We start from the raw sequence: 25,694 nt of genomic DNA, 5'->3' as shown, positions 1-25,694 counted from the left end.
GCCAGAAAGTTCAGATATGTTGTCTAATCTCTACTGGCTAACATACGTAGAAAAACTAAATGCCATTTTCTGCTCCATGTGAAGATTTGAGGTAGTCTTTCAGAATAGGACAGTGAGAGTTTTTTAGTAGTTTGGAGAGGAAAACACTGGAATTTTCTGATCAGTTTCCTGATTGATAGTAAGGAAAAGCTGCTCTTGCTCTTTAGAATTGTAAGAAAAGTAGGAGTCCGGATGGATCCTGTAGTAACTCTATCTCTATCCATTAAAGGATGGACTCTCACTGTTAAGGGGAAAAGATCCAATAACTGTTGTGACTGTCTCCATCCCACAGATATTGTCAGGTTGCCCTGGGACATAGGCCGATTCTCCTGCCTTATCATAGCTCTGAAAAGATTTCAGCCAGTTTGGGGAGGTGGTGGTTGTTTTTGCTTGTTTTTTTTTTTTTTTGTTTTGTTTGGTTTAACATCTGGTAGTCATTTACGTTTAAGTATGTCAGATACCCTTTATTCTCTGACTAGCTGTCTGCTTGTTTAAGATCTGCGAAAGTTCCGGTGAGTCTCTGGTGTCCTGCGAAGGCGAGTGTTGCGGTGTCTTTCATATGGAGTGTCTAGGCCTGAAGTCAATACCTGATGAGAAGTTCGTCTGCATGGAGTGTAAAAATGGTAAATGTGTTCCCATGTCTGAAAAACGGGGAAGGATTTACTGCTCTTCTGAGGAGCCATATTCTGGTCAGAACAAATTGAGATAGTAAGATTATAGCTTTTGGGTGTGGGTTTGGTTTTTTTTTATTCTCTGAGGCCAAATTGTCATTTCCTACATGACAAGTACCTGGTAAGAGAACAAGTAATACATTGTTCAGGGTATAATCAGAATAAGGGACTTTTTTGTTAACACCAATTATATAGTTACTGTGGACTGTAGTAACTGACTTTCCTGTTTTAAGGAAAGGAGCCTGTGTTGCTTGAACCAATGTGGCTCTATTCGCTTCAGAATTTTTTTTTGCGAGATCTGAATCTCAAAAAATTTGACATTTACAATTGGTCATCTTTATTGCTCTTCTTACAAGGAGAACATACATGCTTTTCATGCAAACTTCCTGGCAAAGACGTGAAGCGTTGTTCTGTCAATACATGCGGTAAATTTTATCATGAGGCCTGTGTTCGCAAGTTTGCCACCGCTCTCTTCGAGTCGCGAGGATTCCGTTGCCCGCAGCATTGCTGTACTGCCTGCTCAGTGGATAAGGATATTCATAAAGCGAGTAAAGGTGAGAGCACAGCTGGATTTGAACAGTAGAAGGAAACTAAAATGCATCCTCACAATAGCAAAGAATATAATTTTACCCTCTGTAATGCAGCATGTAGGAAGGAACAAAGGGTCATTCTTAATGATGTCATTAACGTAAATCTAAAAAACCAGGGAAAACAGCTAGCAGCTTGAAACCTCTTTCTAAGTGTACCTGGATCTGTAACATTTAGTCATCTTTTAGTTGCTGAATACCTGGGTTTGATGTAAGCTAAGGGTTAGTTGTACAAGGTTGAGGAATCTTTGAAAAAAGATAATTGGTAGTGGCCTGTAGAACAGTTATTTTTCAGAGGGAAAGAATCCTTTTAGAAGCAAACCAAAATGTTTAAACACAACAAGCAGACTCTACAATGGTTAAAACCATAGTGGGTTTTTTTGTTTTGTTTTCAACACAGCTTTAAAGTGAAAGTTAACTCTAAACTTCTGTGATCTTTTTTTTAAGATGTAAATGTCTCTCTTTAATCTGGTGCTCTGATTGGAATAAAAATCAATCTTGCATCTGTCTGTGTGGTGTCTTCTACCATATCCTGATTCCAGGGTGACATGGTGCATTTTTCTGCATTTATATTAAACAGGTCGCATGGTGAGATGTTTCAGATGTCCCATTGCCTATCACTCAGGAGATGGCTGTATTGCTGCAGGAAGCTTGTTTGTGTCATCCCACATTCTCATCTGTAGTAACCATTCCAAAAGGAATCACTCCTCATCAGCTGTAAATGTAGGCTTTTGTTTCGTTTGTGCAAGAGGTGAGCACATTTGGTTTTTTTTCCCGTCTGTTTTATGGTCACTTGTACAGTTTAGTGATTAAAAATGATCTATTTCATAAAAATACCTTTTGGGGCTCTTACTTGGATTTTAGTGCTTCCTCTGATTTTTTTTCGGTATAGTAAACTGTTCTTGTTAGACTTCCACTTGCTATTTTGGCCCTTAATAATCAGTGTTCAGAAACAACTATAGGTGCTGAGAAGGCATACTTGTGTTGCCAGTGGGAAAAAGTGGATGCTCAGAGCCTTGTGTTACTTATTCACTGTCTGTTACGTGGAATGGGATTCCTTCACCACTTACAAACTTAAAACTATCTAAATTTTTAAGTCCAAAAGGTAGGATTTACTCATGAGCTAGAAGAATTCATTTTAATTTATAACTACCATCACATTTGAGAACTTTGAAAGAAAAACACTTACAATACCATGTAAACAAGTTTTATGCTGAGTTTTTCCATATGCTAAAATCCCCCCCTTTATGGCTCTTCAGTCATTTGACTTCTGCCAGATAACAGGTTGAAAAGTTTTGGGGCATCAGTTGTTTTATTCACACTTTTTTTTTTCTCTCAGATGAATCAAAGAAGTGTCATGATTAGGTTTTTGAGTAGTAATATTTATATTACACAGTATGTCAAATACTTTATATTGGATATATTCTTTTCAACAGCTTTGGAAAGTCACTAGTAAGGAGTGGAAATATATGATGAATCCTGAGTCTACTTGTGTTCATTCAGTTGGAGGTTTAGTGTCAGAAAGATTGCCTTGAATTTTCAAGAGCAGATTAATAATTTAAAATCTTTGAGAAGAAAGGGAAAGATGTGTGCCAGAGCCATTTCCTTTCCACCTCTCTCCTTTCTTCCTCCCATTCTTCATTTCCAAGTAGTCCAGGAGCCCATCACAGAGGATCAAGTTTTAGTAAAGGTCTATCCTCATTAAAAACGTAACAGTTTTTTCCAGAGAAATGGCATCTGGAAGCTCAGAGGGAAACAGTAAGTTTTAGAATGAGCCTTAGAAAAGTTCCTCAGAATGTGTAAATAGGTGTTTACAACATGGCGCAGTGTTTGTCCTTTTGTGGACTCATTTGAATACTTTGGGACCATCCCAAAACAGAATATATGTGAAATGAGTCCCACAGCATTACATAAATGTGCACATATGCAAATTTATGATATTGCATGTGTCTTTATGCTCTTTTATTGCAGGGTTCTAGGTAGCCTTACATATATCTTGTGTTTAATTTTGGTTGGCAGCATTACTGCATGTACAAATGCACAGTTTGAACAGCAAAATGCTGTTCACAATAATTGCTGTGTCTTTGAAATAGAGCTAGCCAAAACTTTGACTTAACATTCTGTTAGCATATAGATGCTTTCAGGCATTCTGTATCAAATACTAATGCTATCTGAGGAAAAACAAATGTCTCTCCTTCAACGTTAGTAGTTTAACTAATAGTTATGTCCAAATGCCAGGATGGGGAAAGAAGGTGTTTGTTGTCTTGAGCTAGAGTGGAATTATTAAAAACAATTTCTATGGTAGGTAGAAAAGTTCCATATTTCCAATGGGCTGGTTTTATGTTTTTATCTCAGTTTTCTGTGGTTAGTCTGACATCAAGGTCAGATGTGGGTGTATGACAGACCAGTTTCTGTGGATCTTCCCTGATTTGAATGTCAGATTACAAATTTCTCTTTACAAGGTCCAACAGTTGCTTTAGTCTGTCTCTGTAAATATTAATGCGAAGAATTCTGTATCGTAGGATGATGTCTTGTTCTGCTTGTACATGAGGTAGGTGATGGGATCTTAGCTGTTAGAGAACTGTGCTGATGCAAAAAACTGGAACATCATTAATCTCAATTATGAAAGCTGCATTTGTACTAAAATATGAATGAAAAGCAATGACAGGCTTCTAGAATTTGGTTTCTCATTTTATTTGCTGCCAATTTAAAAACACAGTTGTAAGCTATAGTACTAAACTGTTTTGCATGATACAAAACAGTTAAGTAAGTTTCCCTGAAGCTGTGCTGTTAACCCTGTGACCAGCTACCAAAGATGTCTGAAGCTGACTTTTAAGATCCGAGTATCCTGATGCGTTTTTGTTCATAGAAGAACTTTATAACTTTAGGTTATAAATCTGCAGTACTTTGTTATGGGTGCTTATGAAGGTGAATCTCTTGAACTTTTTTGTCCAAGTTTTGACTGCCTACTCTGTACCCAAAGGCATAAAATAGAGGCCTCCTACTTCTGTTGGGCAGGACCTATTTAAGAACTTTCTGAAAAAGTATATCTGCTCTTTGGCATCCATTTTATTATATGGCACAGAAATCAGAATTTAGGAGTAGGATTCCAAAACTGAATTAAATTATCTGGTTACATAGTAAGGGAATCTTATGCTTGCAGAAGATGCAGACCTGAATTTATTTTTAAAAAACAAATGAATTGCAGAAGAAAATGTTCTCTTTTTTTGACATTGTTTTAGTAATTCTGTTTAAATCTAACTTCCTCAAACTGGAAACTGAACTTTACAGAAGTCTGTATTTTCTCCTGGCAATATAAGTAGTCTTTGAACCCAAGCAGATGGAATTTCCAGTCCTGTATAATTCACTGAGTCTTAGTTCAGAGAACTTTCAGAGTTACAAACCGCTAGCACTGACTGAATCCCATGTATTTTATAGCAACTATGTACTTGTTCTTCTAGAAAATTTTTGGGGGGTTTGTTTCTGCTAGTCATAGCTGGAATCAGGAGCCAGTGTGCTTCACCGAAGAAAGCTTGTGAGGTTTACATTTAGCAAACTCCCGCAGGATGGGTTGACCTGAGTCCTCTCTAGTCATATGTGGTCAGCATGAGGGAAATAAGGTGAGGACAGCATCTGTGGCAGGAGCACTGAGAATACCTGCTCAGAAAGAAATGGGTAACTTAATATTTTAGAAATACTTGGGCATCTGTATGTGAGAAAGGTTGTTTGATAAGTTTTAGTTGATGTTAGAAGGAGAAACTCCATAATGTTTCGGATCTAAATACAAAGTGAGGAAATGCAGATATCAGAATACCTGTAGAATAGTTAAAACTTGCTTATCATCAGATACTTGAAATACAGTATACTTTAAGACTTTGAATTCACATCCTGAAATATCCTTTGCTGAGCCCTTTCTGTTTCACATAATTGTATAAGTATAGGTCATACCTGTAAGTTGATTCCTGTTTTATGAACCCCTTTGAGGACAGGCTTTTCAGGTAGCCAAACACCCTTCTCCTATACCAATTTTCTGGGCACCCCAGTTCAAAAGCTTCTCTATAGCATTCAGCTCTGTCTCACAAGGGAAAGAATTTGTGGCTATTTTGGTAGCTCATCTTTCCTGCTTCTTGGGACTCAACTGCTATGCTGTTCCTTTGAATTACTGACCATACACTTCTGAGCTATAGCTATGGCTCTCTGGCTTTAGGCTGCCTGACTCTTTGGAACAATGTGGAAAGTGTGCTATGATCCAGCAAACTCCTTTTTGTGGAGAAAGACAAGAAAAAGCACACATGCATCATTTGAAGTGAAAGCAGATGGGAAAACAGAATGGGATGTGCTTGACTGCTGCAAAGTGTTTAATTTGATAGTTGTGGAATTGCAGAGTTGGTGGAGCTTTACTTAAATGGGAGAGGGTGGACTTTTCATCCATTCTTTTGCCTGTGGTGCCTTGCAGAATTGACACCTCCCTCCCCCTTGGTTGGTTTTTTTTTTCCCCCCTCAATGCAGTAATAAAGGCAAAACACATACTTTAGGTAAAATCTTAGAGATCAGATTTGTAGCAACCGGGATGGTGAGTTTTTTCAGCTATGTGAGGCCTTGTATACGTCTTTGTTTTTTCACTTTGTAGCCCTAACTAACAGTATTACCTTTGATGCAGTGACCATTATAACTCAACTCTTAAAATTGGCTTACTTTTTTCATTTGGGAGGGAGGGTGGTTCACACAGCATTAAAATCAAATGCCTTTTTTGTGCTTTTCTATAAATGTACAGATTAAAGCTAAAAGCACAATTGAAATTCCACTTAGAAATGGCTTATTCATTGTAGGTTTTTCCAGATAGAGCTGAATTTAGTCTCTCCGACACATATCCTCTTTGTTAGTAAAGAAACCTTTTCTGTCAGACTTTTCTTTTTCTTCATTTTATCTTTTTTCATTCACCCTTATATATATATGCATTATAGGTGTTCATTTGATTTATTTTATTTTCTCCTTTATGGAATCATGGGTAGTTTCATTGCAACTCATCTCTTTCTGTTTGTTTCGTATAGGGCTGGTAGTGCAGGATCATTCAGACCCCATGTTCAGTTCATATGCCTATAAGTCCCACTACCTACTGAATGAATCAAATCGTGCTGAGTTGATGAAATTACCTATGATTCCTCCTCCTTCGTCAGCTTCCAAAAAGAAATGTGAGAAAGGTAACCAAAATAGTTTCCTTCTCTTTAATTTACTTTCGCTTTTTCTATTATTTCTTTCTCTTTAAATCAAACAAGAAATGTCTGCTTGTCAAGCACCACTTGTTGCTTTTAGTAAACTTCACTCATTGATTATTGTGAACGTGTGTTCATGTTGTTGGCAATTTTTTTTTATTATAAAAGGGCTTAAAATAATTACTGTCACTAAATTCTCCTTGCCAGAGGTTAAATCGTTTTGTAGCTGACCTGGGTTATTCTAACTTTAGAGAAGCTATTTGCAGAACAATACAAAGAGGAGCCAACTAGAGCTTAATATTGTTGCAGTTCAGTGCTTACCTGGATGATGTAAAAACCAACAGCTTCTTAAATTGATTTTACGGAAGGAAGAAGAGGGGATGTTCTGTTTCAAATCTTTTAGGTAGCTTATGCAAACCCTGAGAGAATAAAGGATTTTTCAGGTTGAACAGTGATTGGTATTCTCGCCATTCCAGAGGGAATCCAAAGATGTACGAAGGCAGTAAGGTTTTGCCTGTGTATGTGTCTATTACAGTCATTGGGCCTCGTGTTCCACTTGGATTAGTTTGGGACAGCTGGTGCTCCTTTCTCTCATGTGACTGACGACTAATTTCTTGAAGCAATGCTTCATATACGAGTGACAGGAGATGCTGTGTCTCAAGCAGACAGGGTCGCTGTCCTGTGAAGAAAAGTGTCCAGCTCTAGGACAGAACAGGGTTTTTCCAGGAGAAGTAGATAATTTTACGCTGGTGCAGGTAATGCTGTAGCATCTCAAAATACCTTATGGAGAGAGACTCCATTGTCTGTAAAAAACATTCAGAGGTAATACTCTCTTCCCCACAGAAATTTGATTCCCCAGGAGTGTTCGGAAATGGTGCCCAATTAACCATCCTAAAGTTAGGTTATTTTGAATGCTGCTAGACTGATGGTTTTCAGTAGTTTCTCTAATTCCTGAAAACAAAAATTATTTTGAGCCCTCTGCTTAGCTTGAACAATATCTTACTAATGCATCCTGAGAGCAAAGTTTCTTTTTTTTTTTTCCTTTTTCTCTTGCTTAGCACTGAAAATTGTGTTTGATTTTTTTTCTTTTTTTTTTTTTCTCCCCTTGGCATTTTACCGTGTTAGATATTGTTTCAATAATTCATGCTGGGTCTGTATTTCCTCTGAAATAACATTTGCAAAAATTATTTTAAAAGTTAAAACTTTATTGTGGGTTTTGGGAGCTCTGGAAAGTCCGAATGGTTGGATTTTATTATGTTTTTTAGCAGAGGAAATACAGTATTGGTTGTGTCACTGATTTGTTTAAGGAATGCTTATTGCAATATACAACAATCAATTAATGCAATGACATTTTTGAAAGTCTATAGGTGGACAAAATTTTCTGATAAATGTTTGAAAGTTACCATTCACACTTCTTTTGATAGTGTGGTCAAAAATCACATAAAATACTCTCAAATCTCTCCCAGTCTTTCAGTCTGGGACCCCAAAACTTCTTAAATTTTTATATATATATATATACACATACATATATATATACACACACAGAGATATATATATACACACATGCACATATATAAATATATGTGTATATATAGATATATACATTAACAAGTACTAGTTTATGGGCTGCTTTGTTTGTTCAGGATGGCTTAGAGATGTGCTGTGGCTCTCCACAATCGCTGCATCTGCCAGAACATAAGCCAGCCAAAAGAGCTTTTGTCCAAATGAGTATAAAGTTTAAGAAGTAATCGTAACCACACTGTGATCAGATTTCCTTTGTGTAAAAAGGGAGCTTTGGGCACGGGGAGAGCTCTTGTGTGGTGTCTCATTCTGCATTATGTAAGTGAGTTTACAGTGCTCATACAGGTAAACTTTTCAAAGAATAGACAGACATCATTACGATTCTTTTTTTATGTTATAACGTTGGTACAGAAAAGCATTGATCAACCTATAGGCTGTGGGTTTTTTTCATGCACACTAACTGATTGCTAAGGGATTCAGTCATGACAATGTTGATTTAAAAAATGTTCCCTAAAATTCTGTTATTTATCATTTATTGTTGGCTATCACCAAACCACACAAAAGCTAACACTGCCGCTTTCATATGCAGTGCCTCCTTTGGGAATGTTGCTTCTAGTGCCAATGTACCTCATGTTTAAAAAAACTCATTTGCTCTTTTGTATTCACCTTTGATGCAGTCAAGAGTCACAACTTAAACATTAGATAAGTGCCCTGCACAGTCTTTTTTTAATGCAGCATTGTAAGTTTGACTTGATCCCTTTCTTTTGCCATTTGTTCGCTGTGAGGCAGATCAAAGCATAGAATGTATAACTTAATATCAATTGCTATGCACAGGGGAAAGCAAATCCTTACTTCTATAAACCAAGCAGGATTTCTTTGTTTAAAGGTGGAAAACTATTGTGCTGTGAATCCTGCCCAGCTTCCTTTCACCCTGAGTGTCTCAACATTGAAATGCCTGAAGGATGCTGGAATTGCAATGACTGTAAAGCTGGCAAGAAACTACATTACAAGCAGATTGTTTGGGTCAAGCTTGGAAATTACAGGCAAGTTCACTATCTTTGTTGATGCTTTCGACAGTTTTAAAGTACTGTATAGAATTACATGAAAATAACTCAAAGCAGCTCAGTCCTAGTTAACAAGAACTGAAAATACACTAATTTGCTAACGTGGTGTCAGACACTGATGTCACCTTTTAAATTAAATTCTTCTGCTTTTTCCAGGCATTGCTGGATACTTGAATGCACTTACAATGGCTCTGTAGAGTGCGATAGTGATACGGAAAATCAGGGACTGCCTTATAGAATCGAGATGCCCTAGCTTGTGTTTGCTGTTAGTCACTTGCAGGAATGCAAGCATTTGTAGGTGGTCTTAGAAATTCAGTCTTGTGCCATGTGTGCTTTTATAAGACTTTTCCAAAAATTGGAATTAGAACTTTGAGAATGAAGTGCTTTTTGTTTTGCAGGGTGCTTCACAGGTATTGGCAAAGGGAGCCTTGACTGCATAAGAACAGAAGTTTTTTTAGAAAGGAAAAGTAGCTTTTACTTTGCAACTCAGGCAGATTCAGAAGCTAAGACTTTTTTCTCCGGTTCACAGAACTGAGATTTTTACTACTTTTTCTACTTTTTCAGGTGGTGGCCAGCAGAGATCTGCAATCCCAGGTCTGTGCCTCTCAACATACAGGGCCTCAAACATGATATCGGGGACTTCCCAGTATTTTTCTTTGGTTCACATGACTACTATTGGGTACACCAGGGCAGAGTTTTCCCTTATGTTGAAGGAGATAAAAGCTTTGCTGAGGGGCAAACTAGTATTAACAAGACCTTCAAGAAAGGTAAAATCAAACAAAGTTTATAGTGGTTTATGACAAAAGTTCCACGTGTTTGTGTCTCCATCACCACTTAACCTGCATGGGAATATTATGTGACTAGTGTTCTGTGTTCACGTAAAACTGCAAACATTATGTAGATCCCTTGACTGCAGATAAAAATATTTTTCTTTAAGTGCCTTCCCATTGTGTATTGTTGCGGGCAAGTTCAGTTCTTCCACAAATTGAGAAATGTTCAGACAGAGCTTGGGCTCTGATGCATGGGATCATCATTCAGTATCTCAATACCTACTGAGAAGTACCTGATTGGAGATAGTTTCATGATATACTGCGATAACTCATTTTTAGCTTGTGTTTTGCTCATAGAGTTCTATTCCTAGCTTTTTTAAAAAATACATTTAAATACATACATGTACATATTTGATTAACAGTAGTTGGTGCTAATTGCTTCCTATTTTGAACTCCCTTGCACAGCACTTGAAGAAGCAGCAAAACGCTTCCAGGAGCTGAAAGCACAAAGAGAAAGTAAAGAAGCATTAGAAATTGAAAGGAATTCAAGAAAACCTCCACCTTATAAACATATTAAAGTAAGTCGACTTTTTTTTTTTTTTTTTTTTTTTTAATTCTGTGCATGAGTAAGCTATGTATTTAAACAAGCAAAATTTGCGACAATTCCAGTTTAAGGAAATATAAATAAATCATTTTGCTGTTCTTTTCAAAATCTTTTGTTCTGCCTTACATGGTACCATAAAACATTCTTTTAGCAGAGGATCAGTGAAAGACTTATCAGTTGAATGTCAGTTCTACTTAAGATAAAGAATTTTGACTGCAGGTTGATGTCATCCATCTCAAATAAAAATGCTGGCTATTACAACTTAAAATTTGTTAACACTGAACTCAACACTGGTACAAATGCAGACTGCTCAACCTACTGTAGAGTGTAATTTTTGGCAGCAATTTTGGACGTGTAGGTCTTGGTGTTCACTTAATGTTTTTAATTTTAGTTGAAAGAAATCCCAGTGATGCATCTGATAAACTTTGTGTATTTTGAAAGAGTCATTATACCAGTAACTGTGCTGGGGAGTGACTCATACTGTGTTGTCTGGAGTCATGCATTTTATCTGACGGTCTTCACTTATGTGACTTACTACTGGCTTCTCTGAACACTGTATGCCCCTGATTAAATTAACAGTTGAGTGGCAACAGATGCCACCTGTAAAAGTTCATGCATGTGTTTGCTTTTAGATTGCAGAGAAGTACATTTGTTGTGACACACTATCCTACAAAAAGGTTTTAGTGGAAAAATAGCTATGTAATAATTACTTGCCCTCTCAAGTCAGATCATGACAGGCCTCAAATAAAGCTGTTTCATGTTCTGTGTGCAGTCTTCATCATTTATTCTTTCTTTTCGCTTTGTCCTGCAGTCCAACAAGGTAATAGGAAAGGTTCAGATTCAGGTAGCTGATCTATCAGAAATCCCTCGCTGTAACTGCAAGCCATCTGATGAGAACCCCTGTGGCCTAGAATCAGAGTGTCTGAACAGGATGCTACAGTATGAGTGCCATCCGCAGGTTTGCCCAGCAGGAGAGCGATGTCAGAACCAGTGTTTCACCAAAAGACTCTACCCTGATGCTGAAATCATAAAAACTGATCGACGTGGATGGGGTCTCAGGACAAAAAGGAACATTAAAAAGGTAGAATTACAAAGGACAAATGCTGTGCTAGTCATTAGCATGATTTTGTTTATGAGAACGCTGCAACTTTGTGTATCTTAAGTGAATGCATACAAAAATTTCAGCACTTTAAAGTCAGTGTTTTGTATTAAAAAGATATGAAAGTTTTGTAGGTGAAGAAGTAATAGTGAAATCTGCTTAGCTGATCTGTCAGAAGTGTCTTAACTGGTACTTACAGAAATAAGTTTCAGCTGATTGTGAATTTGTGAATTCTGTTGATGGAGGGGAAGAGTTGACTGTCTCATGCCTCTAGGAGGAAAGAGCATGCATGTGTTTTCTCACTGACTTGGAAAAGAGGGGAGAGCAGTCTGGAAAAAAATAATAATGATTTCTTTGCCTAAATAAGGCTATAAAAGGTGGATAAATCTTAGAGGGATGGCAAAATAAGTTGCCTATTTTTATTTTCATCCCCTCACCCTTATTGTAAGCACAGCAAATGACAATCACAAGATACAAGAGAATCTCAAAGGGTGGGTGGAGGGCAGCTTGAATTGTGAGCCTCTTTTCAGGGGGTTATTTTTAAGTCTTTCCTTCACCTTTTCTTTTTAAGATGTTACACAGTAACATGCTCACTGCATTTTCCCAGTAGCCGATTGTTTGGAGTGGGAGGGGTTGCAGTATTACTCTTACAGACGTCTGGTAACAAGGCAGCTATCTCACCCTCCTTGGCGTTCAACTCTTCAGCCTGGATTTATTTCAGAAGAACTCGCAGGGGATTAATGAAAGGCTTGAGGTGATCGGGCTGCACTGGACAACAAACTTTTAAGGTTCTTAAAGTTCAAGAAGGCAGAGAAGAATAATGAAGATACAGAGATTTCTGTTGGTGGAAGTGATGCTGCTGTTAAAACAAAAAGCAGCAAGGACTGATTAGCCTCAGGAAATATTAAGGACTTTGGAATAAATATTAGAATGGTTGGCATCTTTAAAAGAGTGCTAGTGGATGAGGTCAGAGTGAGGTGGGGGAATGGGAGTACTTTTCCCTGACTGTCAGAAAGTCATTGGATACGGATCATTTTGGTTTTCCTTTACACTGTATCGCTGCACTGTATTCCTGGGGATACCAGTCTGGGATTCAGGTGGGATTTGCGACAGTTGATATGGAAAAACAAAATCTTACACTTGCATATCTAAGTGTGAGAATCCTCTTCTAACTGGATTGCAGTCTTGCTGTACTTCGAGGCAAGCATGAGGATGATGGGCCTGGATTTCACGTCTGCTTTAACTTGCCAGGCAGAGGATTGGATCTGATGGACGGATGTGTGTTTTGCTCTTACTCATGCAGGCTTCGTTGTTTCTGAACAAGGAGATGGCTGAGCACACCTGAAAAGTGGAAGATGCAGCTATGGCCACAGATGGAATTGGACAGTTTAAGACTTGAAGACACGTTGTTTTTGTCATTTGACCCACATCCTCAAGAATCTGCTCTAGAGAACTCTTTTGTTCTTGGTTGCCTTCCTATTTTCTTCACTTTGAATTTGAACTCATCTTAATAGCAAAAATGTCCTGGAACTTCTCCTCATGAAGATGCATCGCATAGTTTTGGTGGACTTTAACTTGATGTAAGGATTACACTGCACTTCTCTATAGAAAGAAACTGGCTGCTCTCCAGACTGGAAATTCTGCTGTGACGTTTTGGATTGGATAATCACTATTGGATGATGTGTTTAGCTTCAAATGTAATCAGAACGTATAGATAAAAGCAAAGAGATTCCGAACTGATTCTTAAATCATTAAGTGATGTGATGTTTATATATTATTCGTAGGTAGCATGTAGGGTAATCCACTAAAGAGATCCTGCAAAGTCAGGATGAAAACTTTGGGCTCATGTATAGTAATTTCAACTGTGAATTCTTTGCTTTTGTCCATTTTCATTAGATATCTACCTCCTTGGCTTTGTTTAGAAATGTAGTTTACAGTCTCTAGAAATCTGACATAGAGAAATCTTGTGTAGCAGTTCAAATGACAAGTGCACCCTTATGAAGGGTGATACTGGAGGTGTATTATCAAATCGGTTTCAGAGAGGAGTCTGTATTAACCTCCACCTCAGTTAGAAGTGGAAGCCCTTGACTGCATTTGGGACTTTAATCTATGCATACCTAACTGGCTTATCAACAAGTAGCTAGAGGAAATAATAATGGGTAGAAAATCTGTGTTTAAAAACCTTTTAATACACTATGATTATTCCTATCCCAAGTACATGGTAAATGTTTATAGCAGGTTTTGTTTTTTTATGGCAGAGTTCCTGTGAATTTAACATGTAAATTACAGAAATGCATTTGTGTCCTGTAGGAGCTTTACTGAAAAATGGTCCATGAATCTGTTGTGTCGTGCAGCTGTTCCCAAACACGTAGGCTGAACAGAGAGCAACTTGGTGGTGACAAGGAACTTTTTTTTTTTTTTTTTGATTCAGGCTAAGATTTTCAGAAGCATCCAAGTGACTTGATCCAAGTGAATGTGCTTTAGAAAGGAGTCAGGCTATTTAAAAACCTTAAATCAGTCTTAATGAGTGCTGGGCTTCTGAGTTGTTTAGGTACCTCTTGCAAACATCACTCCAGCTGCCTGATTTCAACCTCTGCCCCTTCCATTTACTGTTTTCTTCTTTTGTGTTTGAGTTGACATCCACGAACATGGTCAAGCAAAGACAGACGTTGCTCTCTGGAGCCCTTCAGCGTCCTTCAGAGGAGCTGACTGCTCTGAGCTTGCCCAGGCGTCTGTCCCTGAGCATGGCTGACAATATAGCGGTGGTTACCCTGTTGTACTGTATTTCGTGAGAGTTGTTCTTGAAATACCAGGTGCTTGTTGGACACTTGAATTTGAGTGTATCAAATAGCTATTTTTTACAGTGTTTTTACCCATCAACAACTGACTATCTTGATAAAGTGATGCTCGGTGTGCTGAGTATTTACCCCCTTGTATCAAGGTATCATCATGTCCCAGCTATTTTAAATTCCGTTATGTAAAAGTTGGGGACACGCTGTTGGCCTGAAGGCCTACTTTTAAACATGTTTTTAGTGATTAATTTTAAGTCAGTTTTTGTATAATTTGTGTTTCATTAAAACTTTGTTACTGCAGACTTTCCAAAGCTTATTATCGACTATTAAAAATCCTAATAAAAACGAACTGTTGAATACTATATAGTGAAAATATTTGCCATTGTAATAGTTCCTGTTGTCTTAGGATTCTTTGAGTATTTTCACATTATCCTTTTTAAAGCATGAGACTTAAAAGGATTCTAGTGAACTACCAGATATGACTTATGTAGTGTCTTGAGCTGTTATTGAATACAGAAACAGTGTTGTTTCCAATGCTGCCTTTTTTACTTTGAGTGGGGTTATTGCTTAGATGATAAGTACCCAGTGTGCACATCTACTTAATCACGTATTACCTACTAGATGCAAGAAGTTTAATGCTTTTTGTGAGTATTGCAGCATATGATAGGGAGCGCATTATTTTCTGTGCTGCTTCCCTCTATCTGTAGTCATAAGAAGCAGTAAGTATGTATTTTTAATTTTTTTCCTCTATTTTTCAGGGTGAATTTGTGAACGAATATGTTGGTGAGCTAATTGATGAAGAAGAGTGCAGGTTGCGGATCAAACGTGCCCATGAAAACAGTGTAACCAATTTTTATATGTTAACTGTTACAAAGGTAAATATTACATCTCCATCCAGTATAAACTGTGTTTATGGTTGAAACTAGGTAGAAAATCCAACAGAATCATCATTCCGTGTTTGAAACGTGGTACTTCAGTCTGAGAACTTTTGCCTAGACTGAACCAGATGAGTTTAGTTTCTAGCTAATGTACACAAATTGAAGTCGTCTGTTTATGCCTAATTTATGGATTTATTTTGTCTCAGGTTTGATCCAGTTGGGGTAATTTTTTGTGGAGTGAAGAAATTAGTTTATATGACCTATTCAATGCATAGTGCTTTTGCAGAGCTCTTCAGTAAAACTTACAGTGGAACATAGGCAGCCAGTTAAAAGTTCATGGCAATGCCAGCGTATTTCCAGCTGGCAATCAGGTGTTGGTAGGAGGATAACATCTTTGTGTCTCTTGAGTGGAATGGTTGAAGAGATGAAATTGGAAGCCTGTGTCTCATGTTGCTCATTCCATGCCTATTTCACTTCTGCAAGCACAAATATTCAGACACTTTTTGCTAAAATTTACTCTGTAGGGAAAGCTTATCACTTTTAACTAATTGAAAATAAGCGTATTTTTTGCTGCCCTAGACATAAATAATCACTTGTTAGTGGGAAGCTTTTTTTGTTTGTCAGTACTAAACGTGTTTATCTTTCTGTTTGAAGGACCGAATAATAGATGCTGGCCCAAAGGGGAATTATTCTCGTTTTATGAACCATAGTTGTAATCCAAACTGTGAAACACAGAAATGGACAGTGAATGGTGATATTAGAGTTGGACTTTTTGCTCTCTGTGATATTCCTGCAGGTAAAAAGACGGCACTATTTTGCATGATTACTTTCCTCTTAAAATGGCAAAATTCCCAACTTACCCATTTTTCTTTCTTCTCTGAAGTTGCTTAATGACAGTGACATATACAGGAACTTTTTCATTCATTGGTGTGGAGACAAATATTTATAAGTTCTAGTTTCAACAGGAATTATAATTTGAAATAGTTTGAAAAGGAAAACCGCTGTTAAAAATATAAAGGGGTTTGCTACAAAGTACAATGTTAACTGTTTATCATGTAAACATTTCATTTTATATAGCATTGATCCTTTCACCAATATTTATCTGATGTGGTATAATCTCTCTGCATTAAATGTTTTACCTGGTCTACTGTTTAAACTGAGACTATATGATAGAATAGCTGCTGCCTACATCAGATCTACACAGAATTTGGTACGTGTAAAGATGTGCTGGCACTTGCATAAAAACCAAGAGCAAAAGGGAAACTTTGTCCCATGCTGAAAAGAGTAACTTATATTTGTCATGTACAAAAAATACTGGCACAGCATGTGAAAAGAATTGTTACCGTAATGTGGTCTACAAAAAAAAAAAGTTAAAAGGAAGTACAATCTCAATACTAGGTTTGTGATTAGAAGTATGAGTAAAGATTCCTCTTTTAGTCGACTTGCTTTGAGGAGGGGGTTTGGACTAGATGATCTCCCGTGGTTCCAACCTCAACGAGTCTGTGATTCTCTAGCCCTATAATTATCTGAATTACCATTCAGTGTGATTATAAAACAAAAACGAGTAGTATTTTCTTCAGAATTTGGCTAAATTTATAATCCATCTCTATTCTAAAAATTTCTCAAGTTTGCCTTCCCTGAGACCCTTTGTCACTCAGTGTTTCTGAAATCAATGCAGCATTTCAAGCTAGAGCTTTTAAAAACATATTGCTGCTAATTTCTCACAGACTGTATGATGTGTCATTGTCACAAGCCTGTCTTTCATCAATATCTGTGTGGATGAATTGTTTTTCTTTACATTTTAGGAATGGAGTTAACATTTAATTATAATTTGGATTGCCTTGGCAATGGTAGGACTGAATGTCATTGTGGAGCAGAAAACTGCAGTGGCTTTCTGGGAGTGCGCCCAAAGGTACATGGATGAAAATTGAAGCTGCTTCTCCTAAATCTAGAGCTCTAGAGAGGAGGGCAAAGAGAGGTCTTTGTTTTGTTTAACCTTTTACCTTAATCTGTTTAATGCTTTCCACCCTTGAAAGTCGCCAAAGATTTTAGAGTTACGAAACTTGTGTTGCCTCTGGGATGGAGAAGAGAAATCAGCCGCCATGCTATCAGCTGGGGGAATAAGTCTTATATGTGCTGAAGGCGCCCTCCTCTTTTTAAAAAACAAAAAACTTTACTTGTCATCTTTCTGCTATGACACTGTGACATTCCAGGTATACTTGGGGGACTCAAGAGCCTGCCTTGCTGTCGTGCATTATTCTAAAAAAGTTACTTGCCCTGATGTTAATCTGCATTTGCGATGCATCCTCCCTAGCAGGGGACAGTAGTGATACAAATCTTGTCGCTGTTGTACAAAAGTTGTTTTGAGAAAGAAACTGAACGTGCAAATAAACCTCCCATTACAGCAAAGCGTTCTCTGGATATTACCATGAAAAAATTTACCAGATTATTAATTGAAATCCGTTTGCATGGCTTTCATTGCTTAAACTTTTTTAAGCAGAGTAGATTTAATTTGAGGATGTCATGCAAATAGCCCAAAGTTGATTAAATTTATTTCGATGCAGGGGGTTTATAAGGTAACTGTATGTTGTGTTTGTAATCACTAGACAGCATTTGCAACAGCAAATGAGGAAAAGGTGAAGAATGCAAAATTAAAGCAGAAGAAACGGAAAATAAAAACAGAACAGAAGCAGATGCATGAAGACAACTGTTTCCAGTGTGGAGATGGGGGAGAACTAGTCATGTGTGATAAAAAGGACTGTCCCAAAGCATACCACCTCCTATGCCTTAACTTGACTCAACCACCTTTTGGTAAGAGCATTTATATGGCTTCCTATTGATCTTTTCCTTTCTGCAGAAAGACGATGTCTGAGCTGAATTGCAGTATCCATTTATATTAAACGTAGCATATCTGTCTTTGCCATACAGCTTGTTTTGAGAAATGTATCAGGTGGTAGTATTCCTAAATAAGAACCAGTGGAGAGAGGGGCATTGTAATAGTTTTATTATTCTTCTTGATGCCTTTCTTTCTTGGATCAAATTTCCTTCTTTTATTTTGATTGAAATATAAGCATCATCTTGCTCTCCTAGGGTTGCCAAGTGCAAATCCCATGATAGTTCAAACTGTTGACATACTAAGTGTAACATATAAGGCTCAATTAATCAGTAACTGCGTTTAAACTCTCTACTATATCCTGATGCATGTATCTTCTATATGATTTTTTTTCCACGTAAAGGTATACTTCTCTGTAGCTATGGCTTAAATTATCCAGTAATGCAACATATTAGCCAGTTGCAGGGTCTTTTAAAAGTCCTCATCTTAATCTTCCTGATTACAAGGGCTTTAATGAAAATAATTGGAAGTACAGATTAGTCTATGCTTAAATTAATCAGAAGGCTGTCATGAGTGAAGTTCAATTTATGTGCCTTTTCAGCATATTATAAGCATGGAAGCTTTCCTCAAAATAGCTTTTTTGCTGGAAAAAGAAATGACTGCATCTTATCACCAAGAGCAACTTCAGTTAGGGTTTTTTGGTTTTGTTTTGTGTGTGTTCTTGCTTTTTGGGACATGGGTCTTTGCACGTTGTACATGCAGTATGTCATGTCCCTGTGAAGGAGAGTGCCGTCTGTTTCTCAACAGTAATCCAGCTAAAAGTAACTTCAGTGACACTTGGACACAACAGCAAAAAGAAAAAAACAAAAGCTTTTTGCTATTGTGTCCAAGTGTCACTGAAGTTACTTTTAGCTGGATTATATATACTTGTGCTGTCTGACAATTCAGCGCGTGGTCATTCAAATACATGTCTGAATGGTTTGGGGAATCTGTTTGTTTATGCTCAAATATGTTTTTACCTAACTTTGAGCCATTTCTCAGTTATTTTTCAAAACTAATCCATTTTGTTTTCTACATTAAAGAACAGTGCAGTTCAGCTAAAGCTTGATACACATCTGAGTGGTTGCTCTTTCCAGAACAATAAAACAGATGTTCACAAATCAGAACAATGCACAAAACAAACTCTCCATCTTGCAAGGAGATGTGGTGTCTTGATGCCAAAAGAGGTTGACAGCTATTTTAAGCTCAAGTTATATATACAGCAATGTTTTGAGCCAAATGAGGCCTAAAAAAAGCAAAATGTCCAAGAATGGTTTCCAGTCAGATTCTTGCAAGTGAAAAGCAGATTTAGCAACTATACTAAGAGCTGATTTTTGGAACTTTGTTTGCATTCTTCTGAACGATTACTACATGGAATAAGGATTAAAGGCCAGTACCAGCCCCCAAATGCACTAATCTCAGCTTCCTGTCTCTCTTCTTCCTTCCCCTTCCATCTTCAGGAAAGTGGGAATGTCCGTGGCATCAGTGCGACATCTGTAGCAATCCTGCAGTTTCATTCTGTGAGTTTTGCCCTCATTCATTCTGTAAAGATCATGAGAAGGGAGCCTTGGTGGCATCAGCGTTGGATGGCCGTTTCTGCTGCTCCACACATGACCCCCAATCTCCTGTGGCACCTGAATACTGGAACAAGATAAAGTGCAAATTGGAATCACAGAATCCTGTAGAAGAAGCAAAGGAATGAATTTGCTTGAAAAGCAAGGGAGGGGAGAAGAGGGGCAAATAGGTGATGAACTTGAAGAGACTGCTATTGACACATTCAGTCTTTATCATCAGAGCCGCCTTGTTTGAACTGGGAATGGGACCATTTAATCTTAGCCAGCAGAAGCAGGCAGTGATGTTTGTTTTTTGTTGTTTGGTCTTTCTTTTACCCTTGAATGTGCTACAGCAGCTCTTACTGTTGGAAAACAGGAACATCTTGGCCTTCTTAAGAAAAAAAGTAGACCTTTTGACAGTGAGAAGAATATTCTGTTTAAAATATGTTCTTTGAGTGTAGAAAGCAAAGCATAGCAACATATTTATTTATTTAATTTTTAAAGGATGTTGAGGATCTGGTTTTGATCAGTCAGCATGTCTTTAAAAAAATAGCAAAGCCAACGTAATTTTTATGTCTAGTTTATGAGAGAAGAATAAATCCTCCCCACTCTGTGTAACATTCAGCTGCCATAAAGACAGATGTGGGTTTCAGACCAGGTGACAGTGAAATGCCTCCATTCCAGTACTTATCTCTTAAAGGCATTTTGAGAAGGTAGGTTATATATCATGTTAACTTATGAATATTATTGTAAAGCTTTCCCTATGAGAAATCAGGTGTATGGCTTTTTGGAAGTGTTTGTAACACAAGGTTTAACACTTTTTAAAAGGGAAAAAATCATGGTTCCTTGCTTGAGAGCTGTAATCAGTGGTGTTTGCAGACAGGAGGAAGTTCAGAAAGAGCTTAATTGCACAATGTTCACTTCTCTGCCCCACCTAATTTGGAAAACCTGCCTAGTTAGGAGAGCCTTCTGGCCTCAGTCACATACTGCAGCGCACTCATAACTGAAGTCTTAACCCTGCCAGTGGGAGCACTATCACTGACTTCATTAGATGCTGGATTGTTTTGTGCATATGTATTTGTCATCTGCCAAGTCTGTACTTGTTTTATGACAATTACATTGGTGTGATTCTTTATTGCCTTCTCAGGCTCCCATTAGCTTCAAAGGGAGTTTGAGTGCTTAAGGAATCAGCCCCATATATGTGTGTGTGTTTTGATGGAATGTTTAGATTTTTTGCTGAGGGAGACAAGTCTTCTAACTTTAATCTCCATTATTAATGGAGTTAAGGAGAATCAGTTATTTCCCAAGAGCACTTCTTCAATGAACAGGGTATTTTCTATATCTACATAATGGGGTGTATTCACAGCAGCCAACTTTAACCTCATGAGATGAATCTCTCGGCTTTCCTCTGTAATCAGTAGAGAGACAGGCTCCTTCAGCAAGTGTTTTGAAGTGGCTTAGGTAGGCACCTGGTCCGAATTTTCCCCTGAAGAACCTATCCTTCTCCATTTGCTGTGCAAAGAGCCTAGGAGGGTAAGTTTCCCCAGGCTGAAGTTAGTCTTCTGTGAATCTCCTACCCTAGCCTGAAATCTTAGAAAGCACTGTGCATCTTCCCCTGCCCCGGTATAGTTAAAGAGTGTACTTTTGATTTGTATGCTGATATTAGCTAACTTTATGATAGCTTTTTGCTAATGGGTGTTGAAAGTAACCGTGAATGAAAGGAGTTAATACGTGTTGCTGGCACTTGGCTAAATTAAGCTGTTTAATTCTCAAGAACCTTGTCTCTGGAAAACTGCTTACCTAAACCTGCAGGAATATGGTGACATCTCAGTTCCAGAAAATAGCGGGCCGTGGGATTTTGGAACATGTCCTACCTTTGGCTGGTGCCCTTCTCTTTCTCAAATTTATGTACAAGGGAACAAATGTTTGTTTTGTGTGCAATTTAAAATTACAAAATACACTACAGTCTCTTTAAGCAGCTACTGTGCCATTTTAACTGATCTGGCAGTTCATCTTCTGAACACTTTGCAGATGCCTTTCTACAAGCTTTTGGGTGTCTTGGATTGCATAGTTGTGTAGGTATCTCTTTGGGTCGGTTTATGGTACAGAGGGCTAATGGGATATACAGAGCACTTCATCTTCTTGTGGTCAATACTAAAGTGAATGTTTAAAACACTAATCTTGCTTGAGAGCAGTGCTATATTTTGGTATTTTTTACAAAAAAAATTACAAAAAGGATTTTATTTTTCTTAACACTTTTGTGTGATAAATGTCTGTTTTTAAGCTCTTACAGAGGGTGTTTAACCTTTTCAGAAATTCCAAACATAGCTCTTGCTACAGTGTCTATAAGGCCTGATGTGTTTACTTTGTATTATGTATTAGGCTTGGTAATGTTCCAATGATTTTTCTCTTGGAAAGTCAGAGCATTCTAAATATTGCAAATACTATATAGTGTGAGTGTACCTACGTGCTTTTTTCCACTCTGTGTTAATGGTGACTTGCTGCACGGAGAGGAATAGTGTGGTGGTGCCCGAACGACTTCACGAGCGTTTGAAACGGCCGTGAGCAGACCGTAGCCACCAACCACTCATTGCCACGCGAAGTGTGCGGCTGCGACGTGCCGGTGTGCTGGTTATCGAAGAACACGGGAAGGTTCGCAGAAGGCTTAAAAACTTCGTAAGATGCTAAGAGTTATGAGGCCTGTTGCTACTCCTCTGCCGTGACATTTGATATCGTGGTTAACTTTGTTTTCAAACTTCTCACAGGTGCTCCTTTTATTTTTCTACGAAAAAATGATTCATTAGAGCAGCCAACATTTGAGCTTGGACTTAACAGGGAAAACAGGAGATTGGTTTATATGCTTTTACAGCTGACGAACAAAAAGCTTGGACTGGATTTCACACTATTGGAGAGAAGGTGAATCTTTTGAAAGATTTAAACTTTCTGAAATAAGAAAACATCTAATTCAAAGTAAACTGAGAATTGTAGTGGGTTTGTTCTATATACTGAACACACAAAATGTTAAAATACACATTTTAACCACATCTTCATAAACTGAATAGAACAATAATGCAATTCCATTTTCAGGAAAAGATTTAACAGTGGTATTTTGATTAACTGGCATCAGCAGAGGGGGGAATCAGCTGTTGAATTAAATTTGCGGTCTCTCAAGTGAGATAAGGAAGTAATATTGGGCAGTTTAGGGCTGTAGTCGTTTTATGCTGAGGTTGAGGAGAAATCTACAGAGCTGCTGGTGTTTTCAGTTGAGTTTTTTAATACGCTGTTCAAAATTGTCAGCTGTTCCTTAACTGGAACACGCAATCACACCTTTCCCTTACTTTTGTCTTAAATATTTGAGATAGTATCGTGTTTCTGGTGAACACCTGACTCTAGTTTGTGTTATCTATATAGTAATGCAATATCTGAGCTGCTCTGTGAAGTTAACAGGATTTTGTTGTTTACTGGAGCTTTTACTATACAGTATGCACCTTAGCACAGAGCAGAAGTTCTGCAGGCCATGGCCAAATGGTGCCATGGCTAGTTACTACAATTTTCTAAATACATGGTGCAAGCATTAGTTATTGTAGCTTTCGGATTATTAGTATAGACTTGTCTTATCAGTAGGCTGTAAGACTTAAAGGCGTTTGCAGCTCAGGACAAAGGCAATTAAAGATGGTTTTGTGGGCAAATTACCTTCTGTGTTCACCACCATGGTCTTAGAGAATCTGTTAAAACGGAATGATAGGGCTGGAATGTTAAATTTTGGCCTTTCTGCTAAAAATTTATTATATCTTAATTTCTGGGTAGAATGGGAAAGACACAATTACTAGACATAATTAACAGTGAGCATAAAATCTGTATATATTGAAACTTTACAGAAATATTTGGGTAGGGTCGGGGAGGAGGGTGGGAAGAGGGGGGGATGTCCAACGCTGGTACGAAGTAGTCACTTTAACATTGAAACCTCTGCCTCATTGAATTCAGGGTTTAATGTACTTGAAGCTCTGCAGTTCCTTATACAGCTTTTTTATTTATACATAACTTTTTTGTATACTACATTGAAAATGTCTTTAACTTTCCTGAAATTACTTTCTGCTCCCAGTGTACAGTGTATGGCAAATGGGAGAGATTTTCAAAGCAGATGTCTCAGACTTATGTATGTTGAAGAAATGTGTTGCATGAGACACACCAACCCTATGTCCTGTTGCTTTCAGTTTCCCATCAACTTTACCCTACCATTTATTTTTGTGTAGCAAAAACATTTGCACTTGCGATACACTCCTAAACCTTGGATGTATTCAAAATGTTGTTCTGAAAAAATTTGCTGTTTCCTATCATATTCTATTCCTGAGTGGCAAACTCAGGTCCTTATTACCCCTGTGAGGGGATATCTCACTGCTCTGGAGAGAGACGGGGGATTATTAAGCTGAAACTATGTATCTGTGCTTTGCATAGAAGACTTATGTAATTAATGTGAAAACAAAAAGGGAAAATGCGTATGAATTTGCCAAAGCCATTCATTCATTCACTGTTTCTCATGTGGTACTAACTGCGTGGGTTTTTTGTTTTTGTTTTTTGTGCACAAGACTAAGAAAGCTGCCTTTTCTAATGGTGTCTCTTCCAGCTTGAAAAAAAGATGGCTATGTGTTTGATCCTCTCCCAGACATCTCTTGCATAGCCTAGCACTGAACATTTTTGAGGAATTCTTGTTCACTTTTGATTTATAAACAGACTGGATGAAAAAATTGTTTCATATTCATTGGTTGAACTGTATCTCATTTGTAGTGTCATCTTTCATTTTTAAACTGATCATGTTGCCACAGAAAACAAGATGATAAATAACTGTTTCAACTGGCTAGTAATAAGGTTTTTTTGTTTTCTATAAGGGTATGTGCATACTTGGGGTTGCTATGAGAAACTAAACCATTTGTTTCCACACGAGTGATATTGCACAACACAGATACCTACAGATTCTGTTTTCATTTCCATGTAATCTTTATCTGTAACAATGACCTTTGTAGAGTCGTTATTTCTGTAGACTTTGTTTATCTGTAACAAACTTTGTAGATTCTGTGAAATGTTATTTTAACTAAATCACTTGAGTCTTTAATAGCAAAGCATCAATATTCACTGAAGTCAATATCTTAAGAGTTTTTGGAAGTTGACTAGAAGCTCTTGACACTAACAAAGTAGTGTTAAATTTCCCGGGCGATGTTCCACTGGGGCATTACTGTATTATGACTTGATGTTGCCGCATAGACTTTGAGATATAAAATATTTTGGGGGTTTTGTTGTTTGGCCTATGTTCTCTTGCATAGTGTGAAACCTGTAAAGCTTGGTTAACCTGTATATAGATAGCTTATTGTCAACTAGTTATAGTGTATTTAGAATTGCCTGTAATATTTTAGCTTCTTACTGAATGTGTGTGATGGTAGGAACCTATAATTTTTGTACATTATATTTACTGAGATGTTGCCTTTTTTATTTTACAAATACTTTGGAATTCAGATGTGTTTTTGCTTCCGTGAGGATTAATTTGGAAAGGTTTTTAATGACATTCCACTGATTTAAAATTTTGCTTGAGGTTGACTTCAATAAATTGTTCTGAATGTTCCAATGAGGAATGAATGCTTTCTCATCCTTCGCAGTCAGCGCAGCGCGCAGAGCGGAACGCCCAACTCTGGCGCTGGCGGTGTGCGAAGGTGCTTCGTGAGTGCCATCTGACGAGCAGAGCAGCTTCCCGGCGCGCGGGGGGCTTGGGGCGCACCACGGCAGCTGCTGCTGGCAGCGACAGGGGTAATAGCGGGGAAGGCTCAAGTTCTGCACCCGCCTGGGTTAGATGCAGTCGCCTCTGAACTGTCGAAGTGCTGCAGAAACGCCCCCAGCCTGGTAAAGAGATGCAAGGCCGAGAGCTCAGCTGCACGTCCCCGCTTTTGACTCTGCAAAGCACGTCCAGGGGAGGCGGGTTTCTGCTCGGGTTTGCTCTCGCTGAACCTCTGGCAGCGGCTGTTGGCAGCTTTGCAAAAAAAAA

At 38.0% G+C, this 25,694-nt stretch overlaps 2 protein-coding genes across 13 annotated transcripts in view; both read left to right on the top strand.

The window, feature by feature from the left end:
- NSD3 (nuclear receptor binding SET domain protein 3) overlaps positions 1–25,283 on the top strand; it is a 53,296-nt gene extending 28,013 nt beyond the window's left edge. For 3 of the 10 annotated variants that reach the window (XM_026064445.1, XM_026064443.1, XM_026064444.1), the window contains 13 exons: positions 536–662; positions 1,067–1,264; positions 1,878–2,048; positions 6,349–6,498; positions 8,918–9,074; positions 9,660–9,862; positions 10,331–10,443; positions 11,281–11,550; positions 15,119–15,235; positions 15,893–16,034; positions 17,044–17,150; positions 17,845–18,049; positions 19,571–25,283. In XM_026064445.1, coding sequence (XP_025920230.1) covers positions 536–662; positions 1,067–1,264; positions 1,878–2,048; positions 6,349–6,498; positions 8,918–9,074; positions 9,660–9,862; positions 10,331–10,443; positions 11,281–11,550; positions 15,119–15,235; positions 15,893–16,034; positions 17,044–17,150; positions 17,845–18,049; positions 19,571–19,812 — 2,202 coding nt within the window. In that variant the 3' untranslated portion in view covers positions 19,813–25,283. Of the gene's footprint in view, positions 1–518; positions 663–1,066; positions 1,265–1,877; positions 2,049–6,348; positions 6,499–8,917; positions 9,075–9,659; positions 9,863–10,330; positions 10,444–11,280; positions 11,551–12,139; positions 12,850–12,871; positions 14,723–15,118; positions 15,236–15,892; positions 16,035–17,043; positions 17,151–17,844; positions 18,050–19,570 lie in introns of those variants that run through there. The other 7 variants (XR_003253297.1, XM_026064446.1, XR_003253298.1 and 4 more) reach the window with 7 other exon arrangements.
- The window catches only part of PLPP5 (phospholipid phosphatase 5), a 9,438-nt gene continuing 6,234 nt past the window's right edge, over positions 22,491–25,694 (top strand). The window contains exons 1-2 of one of the 3 annotated variants that reach the window (XM_026064454.1): positions 22,491–22,579; positions 25,312–25,552. In XM_026064454.1, coding sequence (XP_025920239.1) covers positions 25,503–25,552 — 50 coding nt within the window. In that variant the 5' untranslated portion in view covers positions 22,491–22,579; positions 25,312–25,502. Of the gene's footprint in view, positions 22,580–25,287; positions 25,553–25,694 lie in introns of those variants that run through there. The other 2 variants (XM_026064453.1, XM_026064455.1) reach the window with 2 other exon arrangements.

The sequence above is a fragment of the Apteryx rowi genome, unplaced genomic scaffold (genome assembly GCF_003343035.1).
Source record: "Apteryx rowi isolate R43461 unplaced genomic scaffold, aptRow1 scaffold_217, whole genome shotgun sequence".
In the NCBI taxonomy this organism is placed as follows: Eukaryota; Metazoa; Chordata; class Aves; order Apterygiformes; family Apterygidae; genus Apteryx; species Apteryx rowi.
This window is presented reverse-complemented; position numbering and strand designations above follow the sequence as displayed.